Source organism: Myxocyprinus asiaticus, chromosome 43 (genome assembly GCF_019703515.2).
Source record: "Myxocyprinus asiaticus isolate MX2 ecotype Aquarium Trade chromosome 43, UBuf_Myxa_2, whole genome shotgun sequence".
Classification (NCBI taxonomy): domain Eukaryota; kingdom Metazoa; phylum Chordata; class Actinopteri; order Cypriniformes; family Catostomidae; genus Myxocyprinus; species Myxocyprinus asiaticus.
Window position 1 is genome coordinate 519,966 of NC_059386.1, and position 27,491 is coordinate 547,456.

The 27,491-nt window shown below is 39.8% G+C and overlaps 1 protein-coding gene across 4 annotated transcripts in view; it reads right to left on the minus strand.

The window, feature by feature from the left end:
- Nucleotides 1–21,107: 21,107 nt before the first annotated feature.
- The window catches only part of LOC127433362 (multiple epidermal growth factor-like domains protein 10), a 155,821-nt gene continuing 149,437 nt past the window's right edge, over nt 21,108–27,491 (minus strand). For 2 of the 4 annotated variants that reach the window (XM_051685191.1, XM_051685189.1), the window contains one exon: nt 21,108–24,311. In XM_051685191.1, the coding sequence (XP_051541151.1) occupies nt 24,145–24,311 (167 nt within the window). In that variant the 3' untranslated portion in view covers nt 21,108–24,144. The remainder of the gene's footprint in view (nt 24,312–27,491) is intronic. The other 2 variants (XM_051685192.1, XM_051685190.1) reach the window with 1 other exon arrangement.

A 27,491-nucleotide genomic window follows, 5' to 3' on the forward strand; every position in this document is an offset into this window, starting at 1 on the left:
TACAATGGAAAGAGAAAGCTACGGCTGCGAGATTGCAAATGGCCCAGCTGCAAGCATACGAGGCACAGAGCCAGAGAGGGCGTGGGCAGGGCAGAGGCAGAAACCAGGGCAGTGGAAAAAGGCTGCTTTAACTGCGGAGCTACTGATCACTGGATAAAGGACTGTCCAGAACTGTGAGGACAAGGGCTAGAGAAAACAAGAGACTAAAGCGGATTGACTCCTGGAGGGGTTGAGAACAGGTGGGGAAGAGCAAGGGACTCATGAGTTTGAAAATGACACATAACACAAACACTGTTTACACAATGCACTCCAATTCAGCCTATAAAATGATGCCTACCATCACATTGAAAGTTGGAAACAAACCAATTACATTTCTAGTGGACTCCGGTGCCACAGAATCTGTAATCATGAACAAAGAATTTACATCCCCTACCAGATTTAGTGGTCGATATATTAGAACAATTGGGGTGACTGGTGATTCAGTAAAAGAGTTTTATATGGTGCCACTTTTGATTGAAGATGATCTGAAGGGCACCATAAAACATTCGTTCCTACTGTCAAAATGCTGCCCAATAAATTTGTTGGAATGTGATTTAATGTGTACTCTGGGCATCATGTTAAAGGCTAACAAAGCAGGGGTAGTACTGACCAGATATACTGACTCTGAAGGGCACTCACATGCTTACACCATGCTAACGAACAAAATGGCACCTCACAGAAGCCTCACAAGAAACAGTGGGCAGACAGTTACTGCAATACGCACAAGAATTTGGGGCCTTGAATTTGGGACCATTTGGAAGCAAAGAGACTTCCTTACATCTACAGGCAAACCCATCTCTAACTGACCCCTGGTGGTGGTCCTGCTGGAGGCCGTACTGTTACCATCCTCTGTTGCTGTGTGTAAATGTGAGGATCACACTAACTCCCCTGACCCCATTCCTGCAGGAAATGCACGAGCAGATGCTGCAGCCAAGAAAGCTGCTCAACAAGAAGTTCAAAACCCTAGTTTCATCTTCGCCGTCTCCCTTCTAGCTGGTCACCCTTGACCCCAACATGCTTCATTGATGGCAAAAGCATGACTATTTCATTTTCTATGTACAGTTGTGCTCAAAAGTTTGCATACCCTGACAGAAATTTTTAAATTTTGGTATTGATTTTGAAAATATGATTGATCATGCAAAAAACTGTCTTTTATTTAAGGATAGTGATCATATGATGCCATTTATTATCACATAGTTGTTTGGCTCCTTTTTAAATCATAATGATAACAGAAATTACCCAAATGGCCCTGATCAAAAGTTTACATACCCTTGAATGTTTGGCCTTGTTACAGACACACAAGGTGACACACACAGGTTTAAATGGCAATTAAAGGTTAATTTCACACACCTGTGGCTTTTTAAATTGCAAATAGTGTCTGTGTATAAATAGTCAATGAGTTTGTTAGCTCTTACATGGATGCACTGAGCAGGCTAGATACTGAACCATGGGGAGCAGAAAAGAACTGTCAAAAGACCTACATAACAAGGTAATGGAACTTTATAAAGATGGAAAAGGATATAAAAAGATATCCAAAGCCTTGAAAATGCCAGTCAGTACTGTTCAATCACTTATTAAGAAGTGGAAAATTCGGGGATCTCTTGATACCAAGCCAAAGTCAGGTAGACTAAGAAAGATTTTAGCCACAACTGCCAGAAGAATTGTTCGGGATACAAAGAAAAACCCACAGGTAACCTCAGGAGAAATACAGGCAGCTCTGGAAAAAGACGGTGTGGTTGTTTCAAGGAGCACAATACTTGTTGACCCCTCTCCAAACATAGCGCTTATGGTTGTGACCATAAAGCTCTATTTTGGTCACGTCACTCCAAATTACAGTGTGCCAGAAGCTGTGAGGAGTGTCAAGTTGTTGTCAGGCATATTGTAACCAGGCTTTTTTGTGGCATTGGCTTCTTTCTGGCAACTCGACCATGCAGCTCATTTTTGTTCAAGTATCATCGTATTGTGCTCCTTGAAACAACCACACCATGTTTTTCCAGAGCAGCCTGTATTTCTCCTGAGGTTACCTGTGGGTTTTTCTTTGTATCCCAAACAATTCTTCTGGCAGTTGTGGCTGAAATCTTTCTTGGTCTACCTGAACTTGGCTTGGTATCAAGAGATCCCTGAATTTTCCACTTCTTAATAAGTGATTGAACAGTACTGACTGGCATTTTCAAGTCTTTGGATATCTTTTTATATCCTTTATAAAGTTCCATTACCTTGTTACACAGGTCTTTTGACAGTTCTTTTCTGCTCCCCATGGCTCAGTATCTAGCCTGCTCAGTGCATCCATGTGAGAGCTAACAAACTCATTGACTATTTATACACAGACACTAATTGCAATTTAAAAAGCCAAAGGTGTGTGAAATTAACCTTTAATTGGCATTTAAACCTGTGTGTGTCACCTTGTGTGTCTGTAACAAGGCCAAACATTCAAGGGTATGTAAACTTTTGATCAGGGCCATTTGGGTGATTTCTGTTACCATTATGATTTAAAAAGGAGCCAAACAACTATGTGATAATAAATGGCTTCATATGATCACTATCCTTAAATAAAAGACTATCTATTAAACAATTATATTTAAATTGTTATAAACAAACAAGACAAGCAATCTTAATCTTTAGTCACCACCATGATTTTTTCCATTCGTCATTACTATTAAAATGTACATGAGTTCAATAAAAGCATAAGTAAAAGTAATAAATCATCTTTCATCATACAAGCATACCCAGGTTTGTTTAATATTTCTTTAATAAGTCAGGCACTCCTTTGTCTGCAACGATTCTCAAAACTTTACCCCCAAAACCAATCTATAAATAATCTTCTACACAGGGTATGATCCCCTGATGGCACAGTGACAGAATACTTGGTATTTAACACTGTAATAAGCTGTTTTAATAAAGAGGTTATTAAAATGCAGTCGGGTTGAGTGGAACTCACAATTTTCAGGTAGGTTTCCTCTAGACCTCCCTTTTGATGCTTCTGGCCTAAGAGCATCCATCCACTTCCTTAAACCCATATCACACCTTCCTTCTGAGGCAAATTTCTAGGGCGGTGATGCCCTGCCTTAGGTTGACCCCCCCATCATTGGGTCATCACCTCTTGCCACTGATCTAGATACTGCTCAGTCCTATTAGTCAATCCTTAATAATTTGGTATCAGTAAACAGATATTTTCTTTTGTTTCGGGGAGTAACACTTGAGAACCGTAACAGCCAATGGAACCATCTACAACTGCTTAAATATGGAGACAGTTCAAAACATGGTTAAATTCACAAAGCATTATTCAAAATTCAACAATCTATTAAAATTGTCCAAATTAAAAGTAAGAATGCTAAAACTGAACTAATTTACAGATCATTAATTTCCCTTCAGGTTGTATTTCTACTACTTCTAGCAAATGTCATAAAATACTTTGTATCATGGTGGGGACTAACTTCAGAACAAAACAAAATAAAGGGTATCCTCTTTCAAACTTCTAGTAAGCTTAATTTAAAAACAGCACCTTAATTCAATAATAGTCTCTAGATTGTTTTGAACCTACACTAAGTGTGTCAGATCAGCTTTCAACTGAATCTCTTGTCTTTAGTTTAAACACTTCAGATTGCCCTCTGAATATATAAAATCTTTAGTCATGATGAGGAAAGCTGTTTGAACCTCTCGTTCATATCACTGTATCTAACATTATTGTCAAGTCACATAATTTTCCATATGAAAGAAAATAAAACAATTTAGAGATGTGCCACACTTCAAATTTTTCTTGACCTTCACTGCCCATGTGTTTCTGTCTCAAGCAGACACTTATCAAACTTAGAGACTGAGAGAGTGAGAGAGAGAGTAGGGTGGGGGAGGAATTAAGAGCGGGATATTCCACTCCCTCACGCTGTTTCTAATCTTGTTACAGTTGTTCCTTTTCATTTTAGAATCTCACAATAATGCATTTAAGTTATTCTTCAACAGTGAAAATAGTGATAATTATAATAATTAATTATATTAACTGCTTTTCTCACAAAGCATCTCCAAAGGTTTCTTTCAAACTTTCCCATCTTAAACCATCTTCAAGAAAACCTCTTCCAGAACTTTCAACCTACTTCTATCATCCCCTACTTTCTTTTGTCCATTCAAACAACATACATCAAAAACTGTAGAACCTTCAAACACAAACTTTGCCTTTCTTTTTTGACATACTCTTTATATTCAATACAACTTACTTTAGCCTTCTGTTCAAGCAGAGCTTTAAATTTACAACACCTATCTTGTAGTCCTGTCATCTTATTAATATAATCCTCTCTTTTTTCTTTTTAAATCGAATAACTCTCTTATGATTACTTTCTCCCTTTCCTTACTCTTTCTCAGGAGAAGGAACTTCTATCTAACCGTTCTATCTAATGATTATGACACTTTTTTAAACTAACAGAAAAGTAAGTACAAATTTAAACAGAATATAGTAGTAAAGAGGCACAATGGAAATTAAAAAAAAAAACTATTTTCTTGTGTTTTGAAATAATTGATATACACTACATTTAATTTCTCATGTCTCTTATTTTTTATATCCTAATGTTATTATTCTCTTATATTTATCAGAATTTCCTGACAAATTATTCAGTTAAATTGCAGAGCCAAATGTCACGGTGCAGAAACTGTATGCCTCAAAAATGAGACTTTCATAAATTAATCTCAAAATAGAAATAGTAGTACTAGAAAAAGACACTAAATCCTTCTTTGTAGCACCTACTAACCTTTATTTAAAGTGAGGGTACTCTCTGGAAAATTTGGGGGAGTAACCAGTCCAATAGGTAACTCTAACTTTGCCATCAAGTTTGTAATATTTACTCTTCAAATCAATAAATCATTGGTTAGATGCTGGATTTAAATTTAGACCTTCAGAACAATTTAGACATGGGTATTGAACCCATGGATGGCAGTCTGATAAATCATAAACCCAATTGATGGTATGAGACTGAAATCAACTTATCTAGAGAAATTTGAATCCACATTAGAAATGGCAAATCAGTAATAATTACCAGCAGTCATGAGAGCGGAAGGACCAATCGGATAAAAGCCCACCTCATTTTCAGTCTTTTTCTCCGGACTTCCTCCTGCAGTATTAGCAGCTTCAATAAATCATCTGACCCAGCCATCTGCAATGGTGAGAGACTGGTTCCAGAATGAGTTAGTGAAAAACATACACACAATAACGACAAAAGAAATGGTAAAACATAGTTAGTATCTAAGACACACACAGAATAGAGGCACGAATATGAAGCTATTAACATATTAACATAGTTGAGGAAGTTATGATGTTCAATTTAATCTTAACGTTTCTCCACTTACTACCATTGACCAGTTTTTCCTTAGCATTATCAATAATGTTTTACAATTACATATGTCCAAGATATTTCTTAAATCTTCAAATCAGAACTTCTAGCATGAATAAAATCTTCCATTTTATACACTTCTAAAAGAAGAAAACTTCCATTTTATTAGATATCAGAGCATCTGAGCAAAACTGTTTACAAAGTTTGCTTAGTTCTGACTCCTTATTGGAGGTTGGAACTTTATTTATATTCTCAGTGTACCCATGATCAACCAATGCCTACACTGTGTATATAAAAAAATAAAATTAAAATAAATATCTTCTCATAACTAAAAGAATCTGCTATCTACCTTTTCTAAATTCGGGGTGCCCCTGTCTGAGTGAAGACATCAAGAGAGACGAGTTTTCCCATTCAAAGTCTGCAGACTATCATTTGTGCACCATCCTTACAGAGTACGGTGTGTAATCCCTCCCATTCACTCTCTTTACAGAGCACGGGGTGTAACACCTTCTGCTTACTCTCCTTACAGAATGCGGGGTGTCTTAGGTCTCTTTTTATTCAGGGCACTAACAGCATCTCACTCAATCTCTCCATCAGACAGTCCCTAACAAAATAATAAACTCTACCTATCTTATTTTCAAGTTTACACTGATAAAGTTGCAACTCATGTAAATTCATTCTCCAGACATACTTAAACACATAGGAAATCAAAAACAAAACAAATAATCATGGGTTCTTTCATTTAGATATCAAGACTTTACAGTGTTTAATTTTATATTGTTCAAAATTTTATTCTCTCATAAACTGAACCAGACAGAACATAAAACAGACACATGAATGTGAAGTTTTCATATTTAAGGTTTGTTTTTCATGCTCAAGTTACAAAATAGAATTTGATTTTGGAAATGTTTTTCTTATTAATCAGTTTCACCTTTTTTATTTATATATTTTTTATTAATTTCTCTTTCCCATTTCTTTGAGATTTTATCAATCAATTCTCTACACAGTGGATTTCTAGATTTTAGTATTTCCACTGGAGTGTTTGCCATAATTATACCTTATCGTAATGTAACAACACTTATCTTCAATACAGCCTTTGTTTAGAATCCAATTATTTAGTTGACTTTAGTTTAAAGTAATACACTGGGCTCAAAGCTTCATTGTTTGTCCAGATAATGTGATTTCCCAAATGGAATTCAATCACTTTAAAGTTCTTTATAATTTCAATATTCTTACTTCTCACTGTGATATGAACTTTAACCCTAAGCACATTTATACAACTTGACTGTATAAATTCTCTGTATAAAGTCAAATAAGCTTTTATGCTACAGTCTAATTTTAGGAAATATGATTTGGCACACGTCCAACAATCACAACAGCTGCTCTTTCTCAGTTTGGTTAATCTTATATCATGCTTCCTTCATGGCATGAAAAGAACAGCCCAAGGCTAAATTTTGTCCAGCCAGCTAAGAGTTAACTTTTGCTTTCCTGCACATTTAGTTTTATTGGATACAGCTGTGTTGTCTCACTTTTTTATTCTTTTTCCTATTGTCAATTTATACTGTATTATATTTACCCTTCCATTTTTTTAATCATTGGTACTAACTCCACTATCATACAACCAGAAAACTCTGCCTCTAATGGTCAGATCTCTTCTACCTCATATATTAATGGAAAGTTAAATATAGGCATAAATAGATTTTCTTTTCTGTAAATTACATATTTACTCCTTATTAGTTATGCAGCAAAGGTTGAGTCTTTCTATCTGGATCACTACAGTTTGAAGAATGACCAAACAATCTACAAAGCCAATATCAAATCAAATCACTTTATTGTCACTCAACCATATATACAAGTGCAACAGTGGGTGAAAGTCTTGGGTGCAGTTCTGAGCAACATAGCAGTCATGACAGTGATGAGACATATACCAATTTACAATAAACATCAGATTTACACAACACAATATACAAATAATAATAAACAATGTATAGTATACAATACACACAATATAGAATACACAGTATACAAAACATTTTTATACATAAAATATACAGTAAGTTGTATTGTGCTGTATTGACATTCAGGCTGTTGGTTCATATTCAGTTGCCAGCGTGTTGTTAAGAGAGAATATAAGTTATGTCAGTCTAGTGTGAGATTAATAAAGTGCAGTGCTGATGTATATTGGTCTCCGTGAGATCAAGAGTTCAAAAGTCTGATTGCTTGGGGGAAGAAGCTGTCATGGAGTCGGATGGTGCGAGTCCTGATGCTGCGATACCGCCTGCCTGATGGTAGCAGTAAGAGCAGCACATGGCTTGGGTGGCTGGAGTCTCTGATGATTCTCCGAGCTTTTTTCACACACCGCCTGGTATAGATGTCCTGGAGGGAGGAAAGCTCACCTCTGATGATGTGTCTGGCAGTTTGCACCACCCTTTGTAGGGCTTTGCAGTTGAGGGCGGTGCTACTGCCATACCAGGTGGTGATGCAGCCAGTCAGAATGCTCTCTACAGTGCTGGTGTAGAACTGTGTGAGGATGTGGTGGTTCATTCCAAACTTCCTCAGTCATCTCAGGAAGAAGAGGTGCTGGTGAGCCTTCTTCACAATGGCCTCTGTGTGGACGGACCATGTGAGTTCCTCAGTGATGTGGACACCGAGGAACTTGAAGCTGCTGACTCTCTGATGGGGCTGTGTTCTCTGTCTTTTCTCCTAAAGTCCACCACAAGCTCATTGGTCATACTAACGTTGAGGGAGAGGATGTGCTCCTGACACCAGCGTGTCAGTGTGTGCACCTCCTCTCTGTAGGCTATTTCATCATTGTCAGTGATCAGACCTATCACCATCGTATCATCAGCAAACTTAATGATGGCACTGGAGCTGTGTGTTGCCACACAGTCATGTGTGTACAGTAAATACAGGAGTGGGCTGAGAACACAGCCCTGCGGGGCTCCATTGTTGAGGGTCAGTGATGAGGAGATGTTACTGCCCATTCTAACCAACTGGCATCTACCTGATAGGAAGTCCAGGATCCAGCTGCACAGCGAGCTGTTTAAGCCCAGAGCCCAGAGTTTCACATCAAGCTTAGAGGGCACTAAGGTGTTGAATACTGAGCTGTAGTCTACAAACAACATTCTCACATAAGTGTTCTTTTTTTCCAGGTGGGAGAGAGCAGTGTATATTGTAGATGCAATGGCATCATCAGTGGAGCGGTTGTTACGGTAAGTAAACTGCAGTGAGTCCAGTGAGGCAGGCAGCACAGAGCAGATGTAATCTCTGATTAGTCTCTCAAAGCATTTACTGATGATGGGGGGTCAGAGCAACAGGACGCCAGTCATTTAAGCAAGTGATTTTGGATTGCTTTGGTACAGGCACAATGTTGGACATTTTAAAGCATGTGGGGACCACAGACAAGGAGAGGAAAAGGTTGAAAATGTCCATAAAACCAACCAGCCAGTTGGTTTGCGCACGCTCTGATGACGTGGCCCGGAATGCCATCTGGACCCGCGGCTTTACGGATATTCACCCGTCGGAAGGATCGGGTTATGTCCGCTACAGAGATGGAGAGTGAACTAACCTCTGTAGCTTAGGCCGCGGGAGCTCTCTGCACAGGGATGGTGTTATTTCCCTCGAAATGAGCATAAAAATGATTAAGCTCATCCAGGAGAGAGGCAGCAGTGTTCACGGCAGAGTTTTTATTCCCTTTGAAGTCTGTGATGATATTAATTCCCTGCCACATGCTTCTAGAGTCGGTGGTGTTGAACTGTCCTTCAATCTTGTCCCTGTACTGGCGTACTACATTTCCGTGGCCGGGCTGCCAAGACAAAGGGCTCCGCTGCTGTGTTTGAAAACAGCGGGTCGCATTGAGGTATTTAAAGTCCGGTGTTCGGTGTGCTATTGCAGAACCAATGTCCAAAAGTGTTTGTCTATCGTAAACAATTAGGCAGACAACATCCAAGATAATAAAACATAAGAACTGTAGACAAAACAAAAAAAAAACTGCAATATTGGGTCGGAGCTCACAACGCAGCAGCCATACTCAGCGCCATCTTGAACAATATCTTGGAATGTTTTTAGTTTTCTCTGTGTTATCAAAGAAAATATCTTTCCAAATTTTCACAAGAGACAGGCTTTCATTCCCAACATTCATTCAACATATAAAAGACAAACCTTGTTTATTAGACAACATTTACTTCATTCATTGTGTCCCTTTATTTTAAGGGCTCATGTAACATTCGATTCACACCTGTCCCTTTATTGATAGGGCTCATAAAACATACACTCTGTGTTCCTTATTATTTTTAAGGACTCATCATACATTCCAGTCCCTCTACTCTGCCCATGAACTCATTCACACTTTTACAAACAATCACACTTCACAGTCACTTACACACACTTTCAGACAGATATAAACACTCTCACAAACACAGAAACTTTGACACTTTTTACAAAAACAAGGCCTTTATAAACACAGAGCTCTCAAAAAATACAATAAAATTCTAAAACACAACTATTCTACCACCTCTCTTAGGTGACCTACCAAGCAGCCCTTCTCACTGATTCACTTCCTCGAAAAGATGAAAATATCTTGCTAATATAGCAGAGTGGTATCCGTAGGACTTTCTTTTCCTGCCTACCCGTGCAGACCTCTTAACGCTACGCAATAAAAACGGTATCCATAGGACTTTCTACACGTTCACTTGTCTTTTTTTGTAATTACAATTTTTATTGATTCCTACAAAACATATATACAAGAGCAAAACATATATATGGAATCAACATTTAAACCCCACAACCACCCCTCCCCCTCCCAATCCCCAAACCCGCCCTGAACCCCAACAAACATCCCTGTGGTCACATATGAGTATATACACATGATTACAGACACACACAAAAATAAAAAGATAAAAAAAAAAAATAATAAAAAAAAAAATAATAATAATAATAATTACACATCCAGCAACTTCAGGTATCTGCCCCATTTTTCCATAAACAAATTCAATTTTTCTAGTCTTCTAAAAGACCCTTCTTAAAAAGCCGCCACCCTCCCCATCTCCGAGCACCACTCCTGAAATGAGGGTGCTCCAGCTGACCTCCAACCCCTTAAAAGAATCTGTCTGGTGATCATGACGCATGTTAGGACCCAACTCTTTATGTGTCTATTCTGCCCCATTGCCCAAAATACAGAGTCTGGGGCAAAATGAAAGCCGAATGCCCAATACATCACACACAAGACTCTGAACCTTCAACCAAAACTCCTGGATCTTAACACACCCCCAAAAGACATGGATTATGCCTCCATCCTCTGATTGGTATCGCCAGCAGGTGGGTGTGACTTTAAATCCAAGCCTATACAATCTAGAGGGGGTCCAATAAAATCAATGTAAAATCTTGAATGGCATAAGGCGCACGCTTGCATCTCTAGATGCAGACTTGGTGTTTTTTAGAATCCTAGCCCACTCTCCCTCCTCCAATACCAAGTTTAAATCTGTCTCCTATACTCTCGAGAGAAGTTGAAGCTCCGTTCCCCAGACTCTGAATTAGCAGGGAATAATACACTGATGCCTCATGACCTTTTCAAAAAGCAGTAATCACCACTCCCAGAGTATCTGCCGCTTTAGGGGGGTGTATGCTACTCCCAAAAATAGTACAGAGCAGGTGGCGCAGCTGTAAATATCTAAAGAATTTGTAAAGGATCTCAACACTCCACTCTCATATAGGTCACAGAGTGCATTAACCTCCCTCACAATCCACTCTGGCCAGCAGAAAGGGGACTTATTAATACATAATTTGGGGTTAAGCCATATGCTCAAGGAAACATTTAAATAAATGTCCGAATTAAACACTCTGGACACTTTTGTCCATACTGAGTGTAAATGCGAGATAACGGGGTGTAATTGAACTTCTCCGGTTAGTTTGATAGAAAGAATAAAACAAAATCTTGGGTAAGCCTAGCCCACCATTATCAGTTGGCCTATGCAGCTTACTGAAATGTAATCTGGGACGTTTCCCATTCCAAATGAAGGACTTCGCTATACTATCAAATTGCTTGAAATAAAAGAGGGGGACAGCTATAGGGAGAGACTGTAGCAGGTAGATGAATTTTGGAATACAATTCATTTTAATAACATTAACCTTCCCAATCATCGATAAATGTAACGAAGCCCACCTGCCCACATCACTCGAAAACCTTTTTATTAAAGGGTCAAAATTAACTCTAACTAAATCACACAAATTTGCTGGGAATAAAATACCCAAATACTTAATACCCTGTTTGGGCCACTGGAAAGCCGTCAACGGGAAGTACTCTGTCAGAACCAAAGCTTTGGATTTAGACCAATTAACTCTGTATCCCGAGAAATTAGAAAAGGAAATAATAATTCTGTGGAGGCAAGGCATAGATCTAGAAGGGTCAGTGACGAATAATAAAATATCATCTGCGTAAAGCAGAAGCTTATGTGCCACACCTCCTGCCATCACCCCTGTAAAATCATCCTTTCTTATTGCAGCTGCTAATGGTTCCAGGGCAAGACAGAACAATAATGGGGAAAGAGGGCAACCCTCACATTAATTTATCTTAAATTTTCACTGTTATCCATCTAGGTCCACTTAACAGTAAAGCACAAATTTTTGCCCGCAAGTAAATTCTTTTGGAATCAGAAATGTATTTGTTTAATTTGGAGAAGCTTTTTTAAGAATGCTCTTACCACTACGGGCATACCTGTGGCAAACTACACAAACAATTTTACTAAAAGCAAAGTTGCTTACCTCAAGTGGCCAGCCATTGTGCAGCTCACCTTCTGCCAGCCTGACATGGCAGCCTGCATTCCGCTCCTGTTCCAATCCCACCCCAACGTGCTTCAATGATGGCAAAAGCATGACTATTTCATTTTCTATGTATAAAACACACTGTAATCACTTCAGATGGTTACATATTTTATATTGACTAACTATCCTTACTCCCTAAATTAATTTGATTAGTATATTAAATGATTTCCCTTATTACAGTCATTGGTTACACACATTCCTAAAAATGGAGATTTGTATGTCCACCCACATACACGTTTCATCTAATTTTCTAGCACTAATTAACGCACATATATCATCTGCCTTTTTTGGACACCAGACAGTTCCTGTCTCTGACATTAAATCATCCTTTTAATATCCACACACACATCTCCCTTAGAGTCAAATAAAGTTTAACAAAAAGAGGCTGCTCACATATACTGTTTCATGTCATTTCTAGCATTAATTAACGCACATGTAATGAACTGGCCATGGAGACGGTGTTAGGATCCATGTGCTGGAAGTTTATTAGAACACAAGCAAACAATCCAAATCGGCAGGCAAACAGAGATATTCGTTATGCAGGCGGTATAATCCAATAAACCAAAAAGACAGCCCAAAAAGGCAAACAAAACAAAGGGGTATCTAAAAAGCAGAAAATCCAGGAATCAGGCAAAGGTCATAACAAATAAACAATCAAAAGTAATGGCAATGGAAAAACACTCTGTAAGGCAGGGTAAGCTGGCAATACTTCGCAACATGACAGTGGAAACAGCATGGTATTTATATAGTTCAGACAGGAAGTAACCAATGAAGAAATGGTACAGAGTTAGTATTCGGGAGAGGGCCCCCTCTGGTGGTTGGTAGGATGGGTAACAACCTCGGATGTTACAGCACATATATCATCTGCCTTTTTTGGACACCAGCTCTGCTCTTATTAAAACATTAAATCATCCTTTTGGTATCCCCACACACATCTCCTTTAGAGTCAAACAAAGTTTGGCAAAAGAGGCTGTAATTCTCCCTAGAGAAGCCAAGCTGCATTTTTCCATTGATTTGCACCTTGATTATTAAACGTATCAGTAAATGATAATTAAATCAATAAATGAATGATTAAATATCTAACATATTGAGTAACATTCATAATGCAGTTATTCATAGTACACTGGTTACACATTATCATTTTAAGATCATTGCATATTGCATACATGTTAATTCAATTATCAAAATGGACTAACTGAATGATTAAATGAAAATATACCATACATGTCATCCACCCATTTAAATGAGGCCAAAGCCAATAGGAGTGTAGTCTTTAAGGAAAGCACCAGCAGCTCAACAGATTGGCTTTAACGGGGAGTTTGTGAGTGCCTTCAGCACCAGATTTAAGTCCCAAATCGGGGGTTAAAACTCCTTGCTCCCCTAAGGAACTTTATGTTTAGATTATGTCTGCCTATCGAAGAGCCAGCCTCCAGGGCATGGTATGCTAAGATAGTCGCTACATAAACCTTGAGCACTGACGTGGTAAGACCAGCGTCCAGCTGCTCTTGAAGGAATGTTAAAATCTCAGCTGTGGGGCAATTCACCAGGTCTTTAGCACATGAAGAGCACCAATTTGCAAACACGCACCATTTAAGTGCATAGAGGCATCTCGTGGATGGTACTCTAGCCTGTAAAATAATGTTCACCACTGACTGAGCCAATTCTGGCTCATCCGATGTGCTCCATTCAGGGGCCACACATGTAGGTTCCACAGCTCTGGCTGGGGATGCCAATTCCTGCCTTGTGCTTGAGAGAGAAGGTCTCTCCTCAGTGGTATTTCCCATGGAGGGCTGTCTAGTATCATCTCCAGAAACCAGGACTGATTGGACCATTTTGGCGCAATTAACAGAACTGTGTTGGGCCTCATGTATTCAGATAGAAGACAAAGGCAGGCCTAACACAGGCGTAAAACCTAACTCAGGCCCCCACATAAGTCATACATTTTACTGATAAAAATTGCGCCAAAATCAAACAAAGGGAGTCCAAAACAGACTATCGAACTCTCAACTCTTATTGGATGAGGCACACGACAGAACGCACCTCAAGCATGACATCATCAGGAGTAGAAATACCTCTGAAATGCTTCCAGGATTTGCTTCCAGCAACTTTGCTTGCCGTGTGTAGACACAGCTCATCGCTGCTCTCAGGTGTAGCCTCGTGGCACAAGGAAGTAACGTCTGACTTGAAACTGTGGCCATACAATCTCCATCTCACTGGACGAGTTGAGATTACTCTGTGTTCCACCGAACACTCTAACGGATCCGAAGGAGACTGCCGAGCAATCTGCATCTTCATCCGTTTGCCTGCAGAAGTGAAGAGATTAAAGATTTCTCTTCCATCTTCAATCAAGTGGACGTCGCTGATTTCTCCGCCAGCCCGCCAAGAATCAGCAGCCATACCACCCGCCGACAGAGCGAGGAAACGGCCTCCCATCATCACCCGAGCTTCGAGGAACCGAGTCTGAGTTAAAGGACGGATGAACACACATTCTGCATCCTCATGCGATTCAAGTAAGAGGTTTACGTCTGGGCAGAGATAGAATATTATAGTGTGTTATTCTTGTGTATCAAGGTTATTGCTTGTACAGTTTACGGACCGCCATGTCCACTCATTATTAATACTCAGGGTATTAATTATCATGAATTTGTTTTGCTGTATTGTAGTCCAACCACATTGGACTGTTGTGCATTTCCGCCATCGCGGGTGAGACCGGCAAACTGAGTTTATCCATTAAACAATCAAAGACCGCGGGACGGTTTACGAGCCGTCTACCGTGCCTCTGAGTGATAAACTAACAGCTGCTTTCTCTCCCACGATCGCGAAATCGGCTTTGGGGCCATCACTTAATTCTCTCTCTCTCTCGTACTAACCATATACACATGCGCGTGACCCCTCACAAACATTCTCGCACACATTTTTGGCTAGTAGATAGCTTCGTGATAAAGCTCAGCTTTGTCCCTAAACTACCATTGACTGGTTTCTCTCCGCCCACATTCACGGCCACATTCTCTGGCCGGAAGTCTCGCGTGACAGACTCTTCACGAGAGTCACATCTGCCATTTTGTGCACGTCCCTCCTTACACACATACTCTCACACACACACCCTCATGTGTTATAGGATTATTTTGATTTCCAATCTAATCATATCACTGTTTAGTTTGTAGTTGTAAGTCGGAAGTTTATTGACTGCATTGTATTAATTACTAATTGATATTACTGCATAAATAAACTTTGTTATATTACAAAGAGAAGTGTTTTGGTTTGTTTTGCATACACCTGTGTCATGCTGACAGGATGTCAGTGCTCGGATTCAAGCCTTCATTCATTGTTATTTTTCCGAAAATCAATATTCTTCAGATGTCGATTTTCCTAAGAAAACAATCTAATATTGAGACTGTTATACTATCTGGTTATTAGTCCCTGATTCCAGGGTGATGCCCCGTCAATTAATCCTTATTAATATTCTATTGATTTTTGATAATTGATAATTATCTTTGATGATTGTTGAATTTGAATTATCAATAAGCTAATGTTAATTTTAATTAATGTTTCATCAATGTTAACAATTAACGATTATCTGATAACTGTTGATTTAAAGGATTAGAAAAAGCTAACATTGATTCTTATCAATGTTCTGTTGATTTTAATAATGAATAATTATCTTTGATAATTATTAATTATTGCTAATAACCAAACCCGCTCCTAAACGTAGCACACTACATTTACTGGAGCCCCATATGAGGTTTTAATGAGTTAGATTCAATTAATTAATTTAAATATTAACTAATAACTAAAGAAATAATTATCAATTATTTCTGATAGTAACACTGATCTAAACAACCAGTAAAGCCCTACAACTGTCATGTCCACTCTGACTTTGCTGATGACATGAATGAAGGAGGCTCACCAGGGGAAACGCATACTTGTGTTTCGCCGGCCATTTGTGATCCAGTGCCTCCACACCTAGCAGGGCTTGGGACATGGAGTACCAAAGGGGACAGTGGGCATTCTCCGCGGAGGTGAATAGGTCGACTTCCGCTTTGCCAAATATTTCGCAAATCCTCATCACTGTATGAGGATGAAGTCTCCACTCCCCTGGTAATGCTCCCTGGCGTGACAACAGATCCACTCTGAAATTCAGATGGCCCGGGACATGTGTTGCACACAATGAAAGGAGATGACGCCCGCTCCAATGGAGGAGGTGTTGTGTCATGCTCATTAATTGTGGTGATCGGAGTCCGCCCTGGCGATTTATGTACGCCACTACTGTTGTGTTGTCCGAACGAAGCAGAATGTGGTGATTCACAATGTCGGAATGAAAAGCTCTCATAGCTAGAAAGACAGTAGTTCTACATGGTTGATGTGCCACACCTGTTTCACATCTGTCCAGGTGCCGAAAGTTGGGTGTCCATCGCACACCGCGCCCCAATCTGTGTTGGATGCATCAGTGGTCACTTCTGAAAATTTGACCGAGCATAACACTCTGTTGGTAGAAGGCTGGTGCTGTCCATGGTGCTAGTGCAGCCAGGCAGTGGCGAGTCACAGCAATGCGCATGTGCCCGTGGCTCCAGGCGCGATGTGGAACATGTCGTTTGAGCCAGTACTGGAGAGGTCTCATGTAGACTTAACGGTATGATGGTGGATGCTGCTGCCATAAAACCAGCATTCTCTAAAATGACTTTAGTGGCAATGTTTTCCCCAGTTTGAACTGAGACAGACACCGAAGAATGATCTGTACATGCTCGTTCGTGAGGTGCGTGCGCATGCTCACGGAGTCGAGACAAACTCCTAAAAAAGGAGATTTTCTGGCTGGGGAAAAGTGTGCTGTTCGCCCAGTTGACATTCAGACCCAGATTTTTCACTTGGCAAAGCAGAAAGTCTCTGTTTTCGCTCAGTAGTGCCTCTGATTGGGTTAATAATAACCAATCGTCAAGGTAATTCAAAACACGCACACCATTCATTTTCAATGGGGCGAGCGCCACATCGATACATTTTGTGAACGTGCGGGGAACCAGAGACAGACTGAAAGGAAGGACTTTGAATTGATACGCAGTTCCCTCAAACACGAATTTCAAAAACCGCCTGTGACGTGGTGCAATTGGTACATGAAAATACGCATCCTTTAGATTTATTGACGCAAACCAGTCCTAAGGATGGATGTGAAATAAGATTGTTTCTAAGTTGACATTTTCAATGGGTGCTTCGCGAGCGCACGATTCAAGCGTCTCAGATCTAGAATGGGCCGAAGCCCGCCGTCTTTCTTTGGAACGAGAAAATAACGGCTGTAAACCCCGCTGTGTGTGTTGCAGTCTGGGACAGTCTCTATTGCTTTTTTTGCAAGGAGACTGTGAATTTCTTTGCGCAACAGTGAGGTGGCTGGCGTACAAACTGAATTGTGTAACCATGCTCGATCGTTTTTAAGACCCAGTCTGACACACTCATAGGGAGAGGGGTTGAGCATAATGTGTGGGGTGTATGATACGTGTAGAGTAAATGGCCCTTTGAACGTCCCGTGTTTGTACAATGGGCGCTTTTTTCTCTTTTGTGAATTTTTTTTTAACTGAGTAATACACACAGAAGCAACATTTTGAACAATATCCTGTTCCTGATGAATAGTATTGGGGAAGAGGGGAGAAACAATGTGTGCCTTGAATCAAGCCTTCTTAGGCTCTGGGCCATGAATAACGGCGAGCTCTGGGCTCCTCTTCACAGGGCTGGGCATGTAAGGAACATTTCTACTGCCTGGCCAGGGTTTTTCTGTCAGTGTGTTTTTTGCACTGAGTACTTACGCTTGGGCCACGGTTTGCGTGGCTTTGCAGACGGCACTGTTGGCTGTGCTGGGGCAGTGAAAGATGTATTTTTTGCTGGGCGCTGACCGGAATTAGATCAGGAGCTTGCCGAGAAAGGGAAGTGCTACTTCTCTTTGACAGAAAGTGTTTCATTGCTTGAGACTGCTTTTGTGCTGTGACAAAGTGCTCTGAAAAGCCTTCCATGGCATTGCCAAAGAAACGATAAGGTGACACTAGGGTGTCGAGGAGGTCGGCTTTCTCTGCGTCACGCATCTCCATGAGAGATAGCCAAATATGCCAGTCCAGAACCACCAGGTTGCTCATCGCTTTGCCGATGGCCTGAGCGATAGCTTTCAAGGCTCGCAACACCAAATCTGTAATGGTGCGTAGCTCTTTGAACAGCTCTGGATCGGGGCCTTGCTCATCCATTTGTTTGAAAAACCTGGTGCTGAACCAGTTTGGCCTGCTGCTATATAAGCCCTTCCAGTCAGTTCAGATGTCAGTCAGTTGTCATGGCTTGGAGGGGTGGGTGGCACGGGATTTCCATCCCATGGCAGTATTATGGCAGAGGTAAGCTGGGACCACCTGTTCCAGCGGGGGGAGCTTTGAGTAGCCTTTTTTATCGGCATGGTCCACTTTAGTGAGGATGGCAGCACATCCGACCTGAGTGAGGCGCATGCCAGGTCTTTGTGAACCTCAGGGAAGAATGGTGCGCTCCTCCGGACCACGGTCTGTTGACGATAGCCAGTTTGCAAAAACCATTCATCCAGGCAAGACTTTTCTGGCTCGTCTGGAGGGGACTACTCAAGATCGAACTCTTCAACCACCCTCGCGAGGAAGCGAAGAAGCTCCTTGTCTGTGGGGTGTGCATGTTCTTCACCCTCGCCAGGGGAAGGGGTGGCAACATCCTCCGTGGACCACCCACCTGAAGCTGCAAGTGACACCGCATCATCCCCATCATCAGAGCCACCAAACATAATGAGGCCATGCGCTCCAATAGAGGGACGGAGCTCATCACGCGCATATTGCACAGGCGAGGATGTTAGATCGGAAGTTTGGGGGGCTCGCAGGGCTTGCGCCGGCACGAGATCCTCCTCTAATTCTTCCAGCTCAATCTCACTGCCACTCCGTGCCTTCTCATGTGGTCCCTCGGGACTTAACACAGAAGAAGTGGGTGGGAGGGCGTGAGAGGCTGGATCTTCCCTCAGAACGAGGTCAATCCTAGAGCGCAACGTCCTGAGATTCATTCCCTCGCAGTGAGGGCAGTCTGTCTCCATGAGAGCTGCTTGTATGTGGGGTATGAAGGGGCAGGGCTCAGACAACATTGCCAATCAGAGGATTGGTGTGATTGTATAAGGGTTTCAGCAAGATCGTGAAGAAGGACACTCCCCATAGTGCTTACAGCAATATCGAGTGAACTGAATCGAACGGGAGCTCCCATTCAGAAGTTACAACAGTTTGTGTTGTTTTCTGCTCTGATTTGGTCATAATATTACAAAATGTCTGTGATGATCCCATCTGTGGAAATGCAAAGAAATACACAGAAAGCAACCGAGGCATATTAGTGAATAAGACTTAAAGTATATGTTAAGATTGTGGTCTGGTAGTGTGAATAAATTATTTACATAATAATATTCTGATGTGTTGCTTATTGACTAACATTAGTATATACACATCAGTATATACTATATATTCACATTATAGTGCTTTTTTTTATTTATTTATGACAACATGTTACAATTATCGCATACCTTTATACAGTCTGGGTTTTGTGAATAACATAGTCATCTGTGCATTTCAAGTTTAACTGTATCTGAATCGATGATGTTATAAATATAATTGACACGTGTACAGATAACTGGCATGTCTTAATAAATGAGCAAAGATCCACAAATTGTTTTTATCCCTGCTCTCCCCTTTCATTGCTGCTTGACTTTTCGAAATTAAGCCATGTCACTTAAAAGATAAAACTTTACTGAAAGAAAAATTACATTTTGGCTATGGTAAGTAAACAGCAACATAAGCTTTTAAAGATTTATATATAGAAGCAAAAATTTTGCTGACTTTTGCCGCATCCCACAGCGCAGCACACTGAAGGTAAATGGAATTTTGTCCACAAACATGGTGGCGAGGTCATACCGTGACATCACATGAAACAAGTCAATAGTGGAAAAACATCATCACCTTATCACACGCTTGGCCCCGCCCACTGGTGATTCAGTTCGCTTTTAAAAGATGTGGTGTTATGTTACAACTCTGAAAAGGAGAAGCCATTCTGTTTTATCAGCTGCTCTGCCTCTTGCTGTTTTGAGAACAAACGTGTCACGGAAGCGTTGTTTCACCCATCTGCACTATTTTTAAGGGTGCTTTCACACTAGCACTTTTGGTGCGCACCCGGGGTCAAATTACGTCAATGTTCAGTTCGTTTGGATAATGTGAATGCTGTTTTCCAAACTCGGGTTCACACCCGTGAACCACACCCGGGTCCGCTGCTGATATGAACACAATCGTACCAAATCGCAGAAGTGATCCGCTTATGATGATGTTCATTTATGTCTTTGCAGGCTCCCGTTCAAAATTATTATGGTATAACGCATTTCTCATACCTGCTTGTGTCCAAATTCACCACCTTCCTCTGAAGCAGCTCACATTCTTCACATCTCTTGCAACACATCCATGAGCTCGCGGAAGACAAACGCTAATATTCATCACATCATTGCACATTTAATGCATCTGCGGGGGACAAACACAAGTGTTGTTCTGTGCATGGCAAATTTTCGTGGTAAATCCAAAGAGACAAACTTTAATACTTCACTTAACACAGTGATGTTTTCTCAAGTTATTACCTAGATACAGTGGTAAACAGCTGCCGCTTGTACTCACGTTGATGATGTAATCGGACCGTGGTTATGATGTGAACAGAGACCAGCGGGGGAAGGGGGAGGAAATGAACTCGGGTTTGGTCCAAGCAATCGAACCAAGTGTGAAAGCAGCCTAATAATAATAATACGTTTATTTTTTTTATATAGTGCTTTTCCACAAGCTCAAGGACACTTTACACTCCATATACATTTAACAGGACAAAGTACATTAATATACATTTCAACAGAAGTTACAATCTCAATTACAAAGGGGGAAATAAAACTTCAGAACTCGGGTTCGGCCCAAGCAATCGAACCAAGTGTGAAAGCACCCTAATTGTTGGTGTAAAAACATGGGCTAGGTGGACGTCTTTGATCATTTCTGGCTATGTGCATTTCAGTGCACGATGATACTGGAAACTGGAAATGTGTGTGTCTTCATTGTGCTTTGGACCATGTCATGTGGATATGTCTTCAGTGTATTTCAGCGTCGATTATACATTTTTCGGCATGGATTGCTTGTGAACAGTCATAAAATTATTCAATCTTTACAAAGGAACTGTTATTGATGGATGGGGCAGTTAAAATACTTGGACATGATCGCAAAACTGTAAGTAAACAAATTCATTCATGACTATTTCAAATATCATGACTGTTTGATAGTTTATGCTGTTGAGTTATAACAGTTGTGCTTGAGATGAACTGTTTAACATATTCAAATGCAATTTGTTGAGTGTGCATTATGTGTAACCCCTGCAATGTAGTTTTATTATATTGTGGGGCTGTTCATTCTGTTCAGATTGAGTTTCAAATATGGCTGTATTTGAGGGGCTGCATGATGTTAGCCAATCATAATACTGGGCATTTACATTGAAGTTTTAAGGAAGCACTTAAGACAAAACCTAGTGTTTCAGACAGAGGGCCAAAAACAGTGTGGAAAATGATCATATATCACTAAATTATGATTGTTTTGGTGATTTGTTTTTTTTTTTTTTTACTAACATTATCACTGAGCTTAACTTGTATTGAACCTGGAATATTCTTTTAATATGATCACCTGATAACTCTGAGTTCAGTTCAGACCAATTCAGTTTGAGCAATTTATTCATCAAGGAACTGATACAAAAGAATGATTCAAACACTACAATATGGATTTGAATAGTATTGTAAGCATTGGTGGAGTAGTAACACTTAACCCTCACACTGCTTTCAGACCATTTACAATAGTTTGTAAAAGTAAAATTGTTTTATTTAATCATTTTACAGTTTTTTTTTTAGGAGATTTTATGCCTGAGACATTCTCACTATTTAAATATTTACAATGATGCTAATTTATATTTATTACTCACACCACCCTACTGCCAACTTGACACACTTTTATCATTTTATTTTAAAGCACAATTGCATATCCAGTATATTACAGCTAAAATGCAAATATTCAAAGTATGTGAAAAAACATGGTTGCAAGGTACATATATAGGCTAATTGTCTTGGAGCTCTTTAGGAAGGCAAAATAACAACAGCTGTGCAACTTTATGTATTTCTTAAAAAACACAAAAATAAAACAATGATATAGTTTGAAAGATACATACATACACACTCAAACACACTGCAGTTGTTCCACATTTTAATTCCCTTTTGGAACCAGTATTATTTACCGTGTCTTGTGTGGCATATTTAGTGAAGTAAAAGTACAAAATTTCAAAGGAAAACAGTACATTGAGTTAAGTCAGTAGAGGAATGATGTCTTCACCGCAAGTCCTGCATTAAACAGTATTGGTAAAGTTACAGAGGAATTTAATGTTACATTTTCAAAGAAAATAATTGCAATTCATAAAAGAATTGGCACTATATACAGATTTATACAATTACATTTCTTATAAAGGCTCAGAGTGTTTTAAGACTCACATATGACTTTAACACATATGAACGTCCTTAATACTCTTATCCATATCCAACTGACCTCATGTCACATGAACATACAGATTTCTTCACAAAAGTCCAGCTTCAGCTCACTTACTACAAACTATAAAGTATTTGATCTTCATTTCAGTGATCACTAAGAGTTTTTAAAGGACTAAAATCAAAAGGCACAAGACCCCCCCAATAATAATCTTGGAAATGGCGACTGTAATCTATACTTAATGGACGACTGTCAATATAAATACAACAAAAATACTACTTCATCATAGCACATCAATCTTTGGTAAACCTGAAATGCTTTCAGACAACAACAAAAAAAGAAAATGTTCAATAAAGTAACACTGAGCTGAAAGTTTGCTCTTAATAAACAGTGCTACTATACTAAATACTGAAAATCAGAATAAAAGGAAATGTCTAATATGGAATAATCACACACACATATATATATATATATATATATATATATATATATATATATATATATATATATATATAAATGTTACAGAAATGCAGAGGACTGTTCTGTATTTGTGCGATGCGTTGTTACTGAAGAATGAAATGATTTGCTTATGTTCAAATGAATCAAGTTAATGCCGTGAATTTGAATGTTTGCTTCCTCCATTGAAAGACCTTTTATTCCCCCAGAGGATGGATAAGTCTAAGCATACCTGTTTTTAATATAACTATTCATTGTTTTACAATGCTTCAACGTTTGTAATTCAGAAGCAATTAAGGCTACATCCACATTACTCCGGATACATTTGAAAACACAGTTTTCATTTTCGAAACACTCTCCGCCCACACTGCCGTATTCAAGCGTTTTCCAAAGCACACTGAAACATATGGAAACTCTTAAATCCCCTTATATGCAAAAAATCGCCATTCCATGTATGGTCTGAAGCGTAATCATCCTTGTGTTCCATCGCTGGACAGCAATTTCAAATAAACTTCCCTTCGTCTTTGAAGAAATGTAATGTGAAGGTTGTACAAAGGTTGATAACACTATCAATGTGAATATCAGGCACAACAATGCCGCTACAACATGGGCCGCCATCTTGATTGTTTTGGGCTGAATGGATCACATGACTGCGTCACATAACAACAAATACATAGTTGTTTTCATATATCTCCGTTTTCCCTGTCCACACTACAATGCAAAAATCAAATCAAATGTAACCACTTGGGAGAGCATTCTCGAAAAGTTCAGATTTCTCTGTCAAAAATGCAGTCTCGGTGTGGACGGAAGACCAAAACATAGAGAAAAAGATGCATTTTCAAATGAAAACATATTAATGTGGACGTGGCCTAAGAATGATTATAACAATCCATGACAAAAAAATAGATGTGGAGACATGTATCAAATGATCATGTTACAGGTGTATGTTCCTTGAAGGCTGCTTATTTGCTGTCCATGTCCTCATTGGGTGAGGAGGTGCTGTCTCTCGTGGGTAATAGGTCATAATGACATGGGATGTGGCTGTTCTTTGGTAGGTCATATGGATCTTGACAAAATGGTCCATTGTAGTTGTTGTTAGAGAGTGTGTGGACAGAACTAATGGTCGGCTCTGGAAGAGAACAATACAGTTTGAAAATGTTTGCAATAATAAGCAGTCAACTGGCAATGGTGGGGCTATATATTTGCATTTATCTCACCAAATATTTATAAATACCGAAAAACTTAATGGGTTTAAACAATCATGGCTAAAATACAACGGTTTGTGTTCTGCGCAAAGTCAAATTCCACTGGAAAACAAGTAGATTCAAGTACAGGGTCCAAATGATTGACTGGCTGCCAAAAAACAATAAAGTAATAACACTGCATAAAGTTTTGATAATAAAGTCAAAATATAATAGTTAAATCCTAAATCATAAAACTGTGCTTACAATTCCATAGTAATATGCTATTGTTGCATATGCTTAGATATTTTAAAAAGAAAGTGCCATTTGAAAACAAAAGTTATTCTTGTAGTAAACACAATTCTATAATTTGAGGCACTATTAGTGACTATGCTTGTGTCAATATCCTTCCGCCCCATGGCAGGATAAACTAATATTGAATATAGTAATTTTGTATAAGTTTGATGCATCAAACCCCTTTGAATATGGGAATGTTTCCTGAGTCTTCCCCAGGCTGTGAGGACTTGACAGCTGGACTAGCATAGTCACTCATTTCATAGAACTGTGGTTACGAGAGTACCCTTCGCTCTATTTTACTGACAGGACCATTATAGACACAATACTCATGGGATGACAATACAGATTACTGTAGTGGACAGCAAGAAGACTAAAGCATTCCAAAGCCTTTTCATCCACTACAGGGGATGAATCTTCATGTTGATGTGATCAGGTTCCTGATGTGATCAAGCCTTATGTAAGCAAATGCCATTTGCCATCAGATAAGACTGAAAAGATGATTTCCAGTCATCTTATTGGAAGACAAAGGGCCCTGCAAAGCAGTTGTCCCCATCATTGGATACCCTTTTGTTCACTTCCTGACTCTCAATCCTAAGACCTAGGTGTGAATGGCAACAGGACGTCTCAAGACCTCATCAAACTGGTTCTGCTGATCGGCCTTACCATTTGTCTGGAGCAACTATAGACACATCTTCACATACAGAGATTTAATCCTAAAATACACACAAAACTGTATCACATATCTATTCAGAGAATGGTATTAGCTTAACAACAACTATTTGTGACACAACAGTTCACACAAATGTAGCTGTTAATGTATAAATGAATGCACTGGTGAAAGTTCAACCTTTCAGCACCATAGTTGGACTCTATGCATTCTGCACAATGCCAAGAGTATTTTGGAAGTGGTTTGGAAAGTGAACGATGCATAGATAAAACCTTAAAGACACTTTACTAACAGTGAACTTTAAACTATGCAAATGAGAGAAAAAACGTTGGGCCACACTATGGGTGACACCTCTGATCTTAACAGCCAATCAGAACACTGAAACAGGGAAGCGCCATATTGGTTCATTTTAATTAGTGCCAAGAATGATTATCGCTACAGTACATCAATGCCAAGAATCAGGCAATGTGATAAACACCTGTCGTTTATCTATTGCTGAGGAAGGTGGGCTGGTTGAAACTGAACATAATTGTGGGGAGCAGCCACACTGACCTCGTAAAACCTAGTGAAGTTACCAGCTCATGGCCAGTTGGCAGCTGCACAGATTGCTGCCAAAAGAATGTCCTCAAGCAATGCTCAAAATGTTTCCATCCCTCTTGGAGTGGACCACCACAGGGGAAGGGAGGTTGTGAGCAGCAAGATAATAAACCATTACAATGGCGTTCACGATCCATTTAGACAAATGTTGTTTAGAGACAGGTCAGTGTACCTATAATCCCTCACTAGACATAATAGGTAATAGAATGTCACTCATATGTAAAAGAGGAGGGGGAAATGAGTGGGAATCTCCTTGCTGATATACAGATACAACTACCAAGAGAAAAGCTGTCTTTAAAGAGAAACGCTTGAGCTCTTCTGTCTCTTCAGGCTAAAAGGGTGGCCTTGACAGTGCCAAAAGCACTACATCAAGGTCCCAACTTAAGGTCACCTCTGCTGACACCATCTACTGACGCCCTTAAAAGACCATGGCTGAGTTCTCATATCTATGTACGGTAGAAATAGTATGAGTAGTAAGGTAGTAAGGTGCCATTCCAAACTCATCCCTTGTGAGTAGAGGATGCTTGCAATTGGCCTCAGGGCCCACATCATGGCATTCAGATATAGCTGCTGCATACACTTTAGGAGTAGATGTAGCCTGTCCTGCTTTAAATAGGCACTTTTCCATTTGGCTGAACTGTTCTCGTTGCAGAACGTTGCCGTTCCATATCGATTCGGGTTCACTGGTTATTGTTTCTTTTTCCGCTGTGGTGTTGCAAAATCAGGATTGGAATGGACTGACAGGGCAAGTGACATATCATGTGTCCTATTCCTGTTACTGCTGGCACCTAGCTCCAGTCTATGTTTGTAGCCTGCTAGCATTTTTAGCATTTCTTATCTTTATGTTCTCAGCATTTAATCTTTATTCTCTGCCATTTTTCCGCGTGCATATTTTTCTCCCCGCATTATTCTCGTGTTGCGATTTAACTGCGTGAATTTTCTGCGTGCATCCGTTTTCATTTTTATCACGATTAAACTGCGTGCATTTTACAGCGTGCACCCATTTTCTCCTCTGTGTTACATGGATTATTGCATCGATCTCAAAGCACCGCTTATCAAGAACCACCATAACAACAAACAATTGCGTGAGGGATTCACATCGATCTCAAAACCACGCTACCCAAGAAGAACCACAACAACAAATTGCGGTAAGTAATGCCAACAGCACACGTTATTGCTACTTGTACTGCGCCACGTTTATGATAGCTTAATCTGTCAGCAGTGAGGGATTAACATGTGATAAATGTAAGGAATTAGTCAGGCTGACGGAGAAGGTTGAGTTAGAGACATGCATCTGAACGCTAGTGGAGGTCAGCGAGAAGCCTGTAGATATTGTTTCAGATGTGGGTAGTACATTGTTCTATTGTAAGGAAAGTGGAAATAGAGACTCCAGCCAACATAGTACAAGGCATTTCGGGTGCCAGAGCATCAGACATCAAATCAAATTTACAAGTGCTGGCTATAACAATGTCCGGCTTCGCCAGTCAAAGATTACTAAAGATAATGTTAAAGAGGTGTGTCAACTTGCAAAAACTATGTCAGACACTGTAATATGCTCTGGTCCCTT